The sequence below is a fragment of the Belonocnema kinseyi genome, chromosome 6 (assembly GCF_010883055.1).
Source record: "Belonocnema kinseyi isolate 2016_QV_RU_SX_M_011 chromosome 6, B_treatae_v1, whole genome shotgun sequence".
Taxonomy (NCBI): domain Eukaryota; kingdom Metazoa; phylum Arthropoda; class Insecta; order Hymenoptera; family Cynipidae; genus Belonocnema; species Belonocnema kinseyi.
Genome location: NC_046662.1, coordinates 35,469,087 through 35,480,672, shown reverse-complemented (window position 1 = coordinate 35,480,672; position 11,586 = coordinate 35,469,087). Strand labels below are relative to the sequence as shown.

Here is an 11,586-nt window from a genome sequence, read left to right as displayed (position 1 = left end):
AAATAGATAACTTATCTGTCAAATATTCCAATTTCTAAATAAAAAATTTCAATGTTCAATTTAAAATAACAATTTTTAATAAAAAAATTGAAGTTAAATTTCCAGTTAAAAAATTTGTTTTCAACAAAAAAAAAACTGATTTTCAACAAAATAATTTAATCATCAACAAAAACATAATAATTTTGACCCAAACAGTTGCATTTTTAACTAAATAAGATGAATTTTGTTCCTATTTTATTTCGAATTCTCTTTTGTTAAAGCTCCATCGGCTTTAACGAATACATTCTGAACACGCCATTAGTTTTCTTCTAAAGAGACGAATTTCCTACAAAATAGATAACTTATCTGTCAAATATTCCAATTTCTAAATAAAAAATTTCAATGTTCAATTTAAAATAACAATTTTTAATAAAAAAATTGAAGTTAAATTTCTAGTTAAAAAAATTGATCTAAAAAAACGAATTTTCAAAAAAAATTATTTAATTCTCAACAAAACAGAATAATTTGTCACGAAACAGTTACAATTTTAACTAAAAAAAGAAGCATTTTCCTCTTATTCTATTTTGAATTCTCTTTTGTTAAAGCTCCATCGGCTTTAACGAATACATTTTCATCGAGTGTCTCGCATTTCTCAATCGACTATAGGTTATAGGTTAAGAAGCCGGAGGAGGGAAATTTGAATGACTTAATTGGTGCCTACTTTGACCAATTGAGGTGACGTTATTGTCCACTAGGGACAATCTATCGATAAAAAAGTTACCAATACGTAAAACAAAATGTACCTTCGTAATCAGCTTTACGCGAACGACAAATTTTTCTTACGGAACTTTTTCATTGGACAATCATTACTCAAGATAAACAATAAAAACTTAGAAAATTTTCCTATCAAAAATCGATGTTTTATAAATGATTCGATGCTTGAAATCGATGCTTGAAACTTGGATGGAGTATTTTTAATATATAAGCGATAACTTAAGCAAAGCACTTTGTTTTAAAAAGTAATGTGTTTTGTTTTTTAATAACAAATTTATTCCGAACGAAAACCACGTTTCGCCAACTTCGACGAGTGGGTCGGTCATCGGAAAAATGTTGGTTGAAATAACTTATTGCGAGATAGTTCTTTACTAGACTTTGAGAAAGTTTTCCTGAAAATTTGAAAAAAATTGGTCGACAATAATTGTGGAAATGGCAGCTTTGACTTATTAAAAAAGCTGATAATCAGCATGCCTTGAATTCGAATTGCTTCTATTCCAACAATTTCTGACCGATTTTCTTAAATTTTTCAGGAAAACTTTTTCAAAGTCTAGAGAACAACTGTCTCGTGATAACTTCTTTCAATTAACATTTTTTCGATGATCGACACACTGTTCAGAGTTGACGAAACGTGGTTTTCGTTCAGAATTAATTTGTTATCAAACAATAACAAGCATATTACTTCTTTAAACAAAGTACGATGCTTATAGTCATTGCTTATATATTGAGAATGCACCATACAAATTTCAAGCATTTTTATCAAGAAAAGGCCGAATAGTATCGAGTTGTGTTTTATAAAACATCAATTTTAGATCGGATAATTTTCTAAGCTTCTATTGTTTATCTTGAGTAATAATTGTCGAATGAAAAAGTTTTGTAAACAAAATTTATCAGCCGCGTAAAGCTAAGTACGCACGTATATTTTTTTACGTTTTGGTAACTTTTTTTTATCGATAGATTGTCCCGAGTGAACAATACTTCTGGTCCAAAAAATCGATTTTTTTTTTTTACTTAAACGTTAGCACTGTCGGTCGGGCCGTGTTCCAACCCACACAGTGTTTAGCTACGCGCAAGTAAGAAAATCGCAGCCAGTCAGCAAATACTGGAAACATATGATTTCGGAAATAAACCAGCTCCACGAAGAAAAAGTGAACTTAATGTATGCTCCCGGAATGGCCAAGTTTAGGTAAAAATCGGATGCTTTTTTCAAATGACCGGCATTTTGTGAAATATTAATATCTTTAAAAAAAATTTTGGTTCACCGACTACCTAAGGATCTAAACTTTACAAATTTTTTTTATTTGTTTATTTTAGACTCATGTGTGAGAAGCTAGAAATCGGGCAATTAGACCTATCAAATTTGGATATGTCGGACATCGACCCTTACCAATCAAAATATTATTGACGTATCAGGCTGAAATACATTTGTTTTATACTTCAAGAGTACCTTAATGAACCAAAAAAGTTTTGGAAAGATTCGTTATTATTTTCATCCTCAAAACAATTGCCAAAAATACCCTAATTTTCAGGCGGTTATACGGGATTCCCCCCTTAACGAGTTTTTGCACCCGTCACCTCAATTTCGTTATTGTAAAATAATTGAGAGTTCTGAATTGCATGTGAATTGCAAAGAAAAAATAATTTTTTATTTGAAGGTTGCTCAAGACCTGGGAACTCTCTTCGGCACGCAGTCAAGCGAGAAGCACAATCACACGCACGAACACGGAGGTCATGATCATGATCACGATCATGATCATAATCATAATCACGAACACGACCACGCTCACCAACAGGGTTCTGAAGTTCATGGTATGTCCGGACACAATCACGAGGTTACATCAGCAACTCCGAGCGTGACCCCTCAGCCTAAGGGTCAGAAGGAAAACATGACAAAGGCAACCAAGTCAAAGGAGCGATCGATCGAGGTCAAGAAAAAGAGTGTCGACTGGTCTGACTACTTTGGAATCGATAGGAGAAAGAAGAAATCAATCTTCTTGGCCAAACCAGGATCCCAGGATCTAGATGACGAGTGGTTTTTGGAACGCTACTACAAAGTACGTTATTTTTTACGTAACATTTTGAAATACCGTATTGGAAATTAAGGGGTCTTCCATATCAGGGTAGCCCAAAAAAAAAGTTTTGAATTTTCGCTGGGTTCTCAAACTTACATTTATTAATAAGGCCATAGTAATGGAACTTCTTTAAAAAAAACAATAATTAGATCAATAAAATTAAAAACTTTCCTCTTCACATTCATTAATTAGGTCAAAGCATTAAAAAATATACTTAATTTGCGATATTGAAAGATAACACATTGTTTAAACAATAAGAAGCAACTTGGAAAAGTAAGATTTGGGTTAAGATTTTGAAAATTATTTGTTTTAAAAAACTAGCAAGTACAATTTTCTAACTTCTTCCGTTAAAAAGTTGGATTTGAACAAAAATAAATTGTTTATGAAATGAACAAACAATTTGAGTAAAAACATACATTTCATACAATTCATTTAATATACCATAGGCATCAAATACCCTTAATTTGTGATATTCTATGGAAATAAAATTGTTCAAATAAACAAAAATGATTTAAAAATTTAAAAATTAGTTAACAAATATATAAAATATTGTTATTTATTCATTCATGAGGACATATGGACAAAATTAGAAAAAAGTACAAAATAAGGGCAATATTCCTGAAAATCCTTATCGCACTTGTATGGGATAGTTTCCGGGGCAACATGGAAGGGGTCCTATACTTTTTTTAAACAATGTTTATGTTTTGGACATAATTTATAAAAAGCTGTCTTTTCACATGTTATTAAACAGAAACACTTGTTTACTTTTTTTAAATATTAAAAAAAAATTTAATAAAAAAAAAGAATGTTTTCTACATAATCTTCTCTCGTTTCTTTTAGGGATACTTGTATTTGCTTTAATAATAAATTAAAAATTACACAACTTATAAAAATTCTAATTTTGCATATTTGGACTATATTTTAATGACTGAGTAAAAAATGTGTTCACATTCAAATGAGTTGCCGTGCTTTTTACATTCAAACAGAAGCCATAGAAAATGAGACATTTCAAAATTCAACAACTTTTTTAATTTTACAAACTTAAAAAACTTTTAAGCCCTCGGTGGCGGGCAAGAGTGATATCTACCAATTTTTTAATCGTGAAATATCCTGATAAGACATTTTTTCCATAAACCTACTTATCATCATACACAAAGTGGAATACTTTTGAAATTTAAACTTTTGAAATTAAAGCTTAGAAGTTTTTAAATTCAAATGCGCAATAATTTACGTGTAAATGGAAGCTTTTATCACTTTTAAATTGAGAATTTTGTAATAAAAGTTGTGAAAGTGCAAAATAAATTGTTTTTAACTTTTATGCGTCATAAACTTCAAAGATTCCTAAACATAGAAATCCGTGCTGTGATTTTCAATAATATAAATTGAAGAATGAATAAGAAACACTTATAAATTTTCAAAAATTGTATAATTTCAATCAGTTTTAAGCTAGAAAAATTAATTTATAAATCAAAACTTGTTTTAAAATCTTTTCAAGTGTTCTCTTCAAAAGTTAGTTTAAAAAATCATTCAAATATTTTCCAGGAATCTATTGAATATTTTTTTATTATTTTAAAACTCTAACTTTTCTTACAATTTTTCGAAAATCCTGCAAGTTAAAAAACTGCCTTAAAATCTTCCAAATTATTTTTTGGAAATTGTAAAAATATTTTTAAATATTCTTTTTAAATTAATTTTAAAAAGCCGCTTTACAGTTTTATCTGAAAACATATTTCTCTGATTGTAACTCTTTTTGGGCAAGTATGTTTTACAAATTAATTTTCTTCAGTATTTGTTTTTTTATCGTTTTTTAAGGAAAATAATTATTTTTGAACATCCTTGTGCAATTTTGTTCCACAATTTGGTTTTCAAAGTTTACTTTGGGTTAAAAAATGTACTTTCAAATAATTTAGAGTTTTTCTGAGAATTTTGATAAAATTTTATTATTATTTTAAAACCTTTCAAAATGCTTTTATGTTCTAAATCTTAAAAAAATTTACATTTTCTTTTAAATGTTTTAAAATTATTTTGGAATCTTTTCAAAACTTCTAAATATTCGATTTTTTTCGAAATGAATAATTATTCAATTGTTATTTATTAATAACAACTTCTTGTTTTTTTTATCTTTTTAAATATTTAAAAATTTTCCCAGCAATCTTAAGAAAATTTTATTTTCTAAAACCCTTTGAAGATCCTTAAAATCTTCAAAAATCTATATCAAAATCTTCCAATATTTCAACTTTTGTAAAATTTAGTAAAGATTCGTAATTTTCTACAATACTGCATGTAAAATTAAAAATGTTTTTTATGATATCGAACACCCACATGTCCAAAATGTAAAATCCTGTGGTTTTTTTGTAATATCTTTTAGATTTTTACAACAATGTTATAAAAATATTAATAAAAAGTTATACAAATTTTTGAGTTGTAGAAACTTGTACTTTATTGTTCATTGTTTTACTTTTCGACGAGAAAATATAAGAAAAATTAGCTACTTGTATTTTATTCTATTTCTTTGTTAAATTTTATACACATTCTTACAAAAGAGCACACTTTTCAACAAAAAATTACAGTTGTAGAAATTTTGGACATTCTTCTCAATAAATCCCGTAAATTAATTTTCGGTGAATTCGAGTCAGTTGAATACGATTGAATTTCCATTAATTCCATTGAATTCTGTTGAATTTCATTGCATTTTGATACATTGTCTTCTCACTGAATTCTGTTGTATTCCAGTGAATTACTAAGAATTCCATTATATTTGCTTCAACTGACTGAATTTAACCAAATTTCTTGAAATTGCGTTAATTTATCTCGCATTTGTTTGAATTTATTTTCAATTTACTTGATTCTCCTGAATTTACCATTCATTCCGTTAATTCGATTTCAACTGAATTCAAATAAATTCCATTGATTATCATTCAACTCCATTGAGTTCCTTCTAACATCATTCAATTTACATTGAATAAAATTCACATTGAATTAAAATAAAATAAATTGAATTTAGTTGAATTAGTTTGAATCCAGTTGAAATGATTTTTCTTCAGAGGTATTGCAATTTAAATTCCTAATGCAATTGATCAATAAAAATAAGCAAATTCAATGCGAGGACATTAAACATTACTCTGCTGTTTGGAATAAAATAGTTTGAGAAGACAGACAATATTGAGATTGACATTTTTGAAGAAATATCTGTGATTTATTATTTTGTAGACCATGTCTGATAATTTGAAATCCGAAAATGAACGAGACGAAAGCAACAAGAATGATAAACTCCAACAGATGGATTCCAGACTGAAGAACATCAAGGATCTGATAATCGAAGAAGCTCTCAATTCGGATGGTGAAGACATTCAAGAAATTAAGGACAAGGTGATGTCAAGGCTTGCAGCTGCTTATTCTCTCGAAAAAATGCGAAGAGCTCTGAAGGAATTCAGAGACAACGTCATTATTCAGAGAGAAAGTCAGAACTCTGCAAATCAGGATATTCTGACCACCAATCGTCCTGAGGATTCGATGATTGATAAGAGCGAAGAGAAACGCGGCCAGGGTATTACAAACATGGAAGGTTGTCAAAAAATTATTTATAAACTCAATTCCTATTTGCAATTACATTTTTGCAATTAACAGGAATATTCAGGCAGAATCGGGATAGGCAGTAGTCAATTTGAATTTAAAATTCTTTCAAAATCGATAGGAAGATGCAAAGATAAAGAAGTTCTTCTTCATGAAAAGATTTGTCAATTTTTTCCAAATTTTGCATCAATTTATTTGCTTTAAATATTTATTTCGATTAATTATTTATTGTCCATAAGGTGTCGACGAAGGAAGCAACTGCCCAGAACTTGATTTAATTGAAAAGCGTTGCAGAGTTGCTAGCCTTCTTGCTCATGATATCAAACATGTTCTACACGGTCCATGCGTTTCGGCCCAGATTTGCAGATCTTGTGTGAGTATACAGTTTCATATTTAAAGTTATAAGGGTGGCCACAAAACCTCATTTTTATAATTTCATGACTTTTCCCTTACTGGGTTTTCATTTTGCATGACCACTGATATTTAAAGAAAAATTCCAATCATGTGACGTTTTCAATTTATAATCTTTTATGACTGGAATAAAACAATTTTTAATTAAAATTGATAAATTGTTAATTTATTACTCTACGGGCTGCCACAGGACTATTTAAACCTTAAAAATCACTAAAATAGACTTATGTGCAATTATGATGTGACTAATTTCAAACAATCCTAGTTAAATTCAAATAAATTGAAAAAAATCAATAAATACAAAAATGGCATTGACCTATGAACATGTTTTAAAATACTTTAAAATAATTGAAAATCCCTCCAAATTTGTCTAATTTTTTTTAAAATGCCTTGGAGTCTTTTAAAATATCCTTGGCACTTATATAAGCTCTTCAAGATTCATTGCAAGTTTTTAAAATACCCTAAAATCCTGAAAATCCATTGAAATATTTCCAAATTATTGAAAGCTATTAAAAAAATTTTAAAATGGAATCTCTTAAAATTATTGAAATCTATTAGAAATTCCTTGAAATCTTTTGAAAGATCCAAAAATATTTAAAATCCTTTGAATCTTTTAAAATTCCTTGAAATTCTGTGAAGCTCTAGAAAATTATTTGGATGCTTTAAAAAAACCCTAAATACATTTGTACTCCCTTCAAATTATTAAAATCTATTGAAAATTCTTCGGAATTTTTTAAACTACCGTAAAATATTTCAAAACATTTAAAACTTTTAAAGTCTCTTGATTATCCCTTGGAATTAAAAAAAAATACTATCAAATCTTGCAAATCATTTGGAATATCTTCAAATTATTGAAATCTTTTGAAATACCTTGAAATCTTTTAATACTGTTAAAAATTCTTAATATGATTTAAAAATAACCTAAAGAACTTTGGAATCTCTTCAAATTATTGAAATCGTTTAAAAATTCCTTGAAACTGTTATAAGCTACTAAAGATTCCTTAGAAGTTTTAAAAATACCCTAAAACCTTTAAATATTTGGGACTTAGGATTTAAAATTACTGAAATCTATCAAAAATGTCTAGAAATCTTTTAAAATGCTATAAAATATTTCAAATTCCTTGAAATGTTTCGAAATCCTTTGAAACTTTTTAAAGCTATTGGAATATCTTTGGATTTTTTAAAAAACCTTACAATCTTGTAAACCATTTGGAATCTCTTTAAACTATTTAAATCTGTTCAAAATTCCTTATAATCTTTTGAAAAAAAACCTTTAAATACTTAAAAGCCTTTGCAACTTTTTAAGGATCTTCAAAATTTCCTCGAACTTTTAAAAATACCTTCAAATCTTGTAAATCCTATATGAAATCCTTAAAAATCTTCCGAAATTCAAGGAAATTCTTTAACATAGCATGGAATTATTGATATCTTACGAAATTCCTCAATTCTTGAGACTAAATTCTGTGAAATCCATTAAAATATTATAAAATACCGATAAACTACACGAAATCTGATATTTCTTAAGATCCCTTGAAATATTGAAAGTCCTACGAAATCCTTTGATATCCTGGGAAATTGATTAAAATACCTTATGGAAAGCCTTTCAAAACCCTTTAAATTATTAAGTGTTTGGAAATCTTATTAAGTCGCTAGAAATTCCTTTAAAATCCTTAGAAATATTTGGAAATGTTCTCAAATCCCTTAACATCTTTTCAAATATCCTAAAACCTTAGAAATCCTATATTAAAGCCTTCTAAATATGCTAAAATTCAATAACATTCTTTAAAGTCGCATGAAATTATTGAAATCCTGTAAAATCCCCTGAAATGTTTGAAAATCTCTTCGAATATCTGAAATCCTATGAAAACTCTGAATTCTTCTGAAATTTATAGAAATATTATAAAATGCTCAAAATTGTTGTACGTCTATTGAAATCTCGTAAAAATCCTTTGATATTTTGTAAAGTTCCTTGGAAATATTGACAATGCACTAAAACCTTTTAAATCCTTTGAAATTCTTTGAAATACTTATAATGTTTGGAAAATTCTTTACAATACTTTTTACCCTTGAAGTGCATTGTAGGTATCTGAAACTCCAAGCATCTGAGATTCATCATTTTACCATAAAATTGACTTTTCAACTGTGCAAATAAATATCTTGTCTGAAAGCACCCATGTTGCAATATTTTTTTATGAAATGACACTATTTCAAAAATGAAGCCATAAATTTTCAGTTTAAAATAATCAAAATTGCGTGAGTTATGTATTTTTAAGTAAAAAACCCCATTTTTCACTTTTTTAAATAATTTTTTTAACAAACTTAAAATAAATAAATGGCTATAAAATCAACTCTACCTTATATAAGATACCTTAAACTGTATCAGATAATTTTATTGTGACAAAATATTCAATAAGGGTTAAACAATACATGATTAAATACGCCGGGGTGTTGAATACCCACGATGCACTTTACCGTGATTTTTACCATGTATGCACTTTGAGGGTAATTTGTTTAATTTCTTAAAACCCATTGAAATCTTTAAAATAATATTAAATCCCAGTCCGCTTCTATAGAAATTATTATATATAAATTAAGATCGCTTAACAATCCATAAATAATAATTTTATTTTGATTATTATTCGCTTAATTAATTGTATTTTAATGCAATTTAAATTTTGATATTTTAAGTCTGGAGATGCAGATCTAATTGTTCTTACGATTTACAAAATGGCGTAAATGATTTATATTAAAAAAGTGCCATTAAATGCAAAAAATTATTATCACAAAATAACAGGGTGCATACTAATTTTTCAAATATTTATTTTTATTTTATTGTTTTTATACGCAGGTGAAGTTATAACTGTAGACTGCAGAGTGAGGGAACTTGATTTTTTTAAAGTAGATGAGTGGGTGTATGACGAAGAGCGTAGGCGGATGACGCAATTGTTGTGAGAATGTATTCTGAGTGGGGTGGACGGGTATGAATAGGGGTTGCAAATATGAGATCAGGCTATTAGAATGATTAGTCGACAAAGGCCAAACTGAATAGAAAAACTGAATGAGAACAATTTTCGTTTATTTTTTTCGTGTTATTAAGAAATAAGAGTATCAATTTGTCTTATTTCGTTTCAGAAAATATGGTCAATTTTCCGGTCTAATCTAAAAAAAATGCTAAGCCCCGCATTCACAGCCCCATTCAGAAGAAGTAGAGGCTTCAGGAGAAAAAATATAATTAAAGAAAAATAAACCAAAAAAATAAAAATAATTGAATTCTTATTTGAATTATTTTTAAAGATAAATGAATAATCTGAAAAGTTTTTAAACTGGATTTAATTTTCAATCTTGAAAAATAAATTCGCTGTTAAATTCGTTCACGTTTCATATCTTAATTGTCTTAATTTTGAAGGATTGCATGGATTTAAAATATTTCTTTCTTGAATTAAGAAGATTTTCGATTTGTTATTTAAATATAAAGGCTTTTACAAAAAATGTCATAGTTGATACTTTAACCAAGGAAAGATGTTCACTTTGAATAAACAAAAAAAAAGAGATTTTAAACAAAAAAAAATGAATTTTCAAACACAACAGACTTTTCAGTGAATAAAGAGAAAAATATCATTAAAAATGTAGAATTTTGAAGCCAAAGACCGTCTTTTTACACAACAGTTGAATTTTCAACCAAGAACATTAATTTTTACTACAAATAAAAATTCTCAATCAACTGTAGCAATTTTAAACCGTAGAAGATTCTCATGAAGATTAATTTTAAATAAATCTCAAATAAGATTAATTTTCTACCAAACAGACGAAATAGTTGAATTTTTAATCTAAAAATTCAACAAAATGGTTGAGTTTTAGACTAAAATGGTAGATTTTTAACTAAAAAAAGGGAGAAGTTGAATTTTCATTAAAAAAAAAAACTTTCAATTAAAAACTCCGAATTTTCAAAAAAGAGTTTTACTATTTAACGAATAATTGAATTTTCCACCGAATTGTTAAATTTTCAACCTGAAAAACTTAGTTTTCAACAAAAAAAGTTAGATCCAGCCAAAGAGCTCAAGTTTCAAACGAACAGATGAATTTTCAACCAAAAGAATGGAATTTTTAATAAATTAGTTTTACTTTCAAACCAGGAATGCAATCTTCAACTTATATAGACTGTTGGTTCTCGCGCTTCGCGCTCGATAATATATTTATTTCGCGCTCCGCACTCGGTCTTTGTCTATTGCTTACACTTGTACACAGATTTTTTTAAACTTAAAGTCAAAACATCGACAACAGTAATTTAGTGATAGTGACTTTTTTTGTTAAAGCTCCTTCGGCTTTAACAAATACATTCTCATCACGCATCTCGTGCTTCGCACTGGAATTTGTATCTCAACTTTTATATCATTTCCATAAATGTATATTATTGCAATTCATAATATGCATTAATATTAAAACAGACGTAGTTTCATTGTCTCTTTAAAAAAAGCGCATTCTTTACAAAGATTTGTTATTAAACATTTTACTGCAACATCGGCCGGTTTGCCAAAAACTGAATTTACTCATTTCCAATATTATTTTTACGATTTAAACGTAGCACATACGGTCGAAACACCAGCCTTACCTTTTTTCAACTTCTAAATTAATTCCCTACCTTAGTGACCAACAAAACTTCGATTAACGAGGGTTTGGAGACGGGGGTGGGAGGCGGTTAGTTTCAACCAAAAGTCATAGCTGGTTAGTGTTTTATGCTGAGAATTTCAAACAACCTTCAGCAGCGTTGTGTTAGATG

The 11,586-nt window shown here is 28.1% G+C and overlaps 1 protein-coding gene across 1 annotated transcript in view; it reads left to right on the top strand.

Moving 5' to 3' along the window:
* The window catches only part of LOC117174448, a 42,735-nt gene that overhangs the window by 20,529 nt on the left and 10,620 nt on the right, over window positions 1–11,586 (top strand). The window contains exons 6-8 of the mRNA XM_033363589.1: window positions 2,409–2,807; window positions 6,036–6,390; window positions 6,638–6,771. Of these exons, the coding sequence (XP_033219480.1) occupies window positions 2,409–2,807; window positions 6,036–6,390; window positions 6,638–6,771 (888 nt within the window). The remainder of the gene's footprint in view (window positions 1–2,408; window positions 2,808–6,035; window positions 6,391–6,637; window positions 6,772–11,586) is intronic.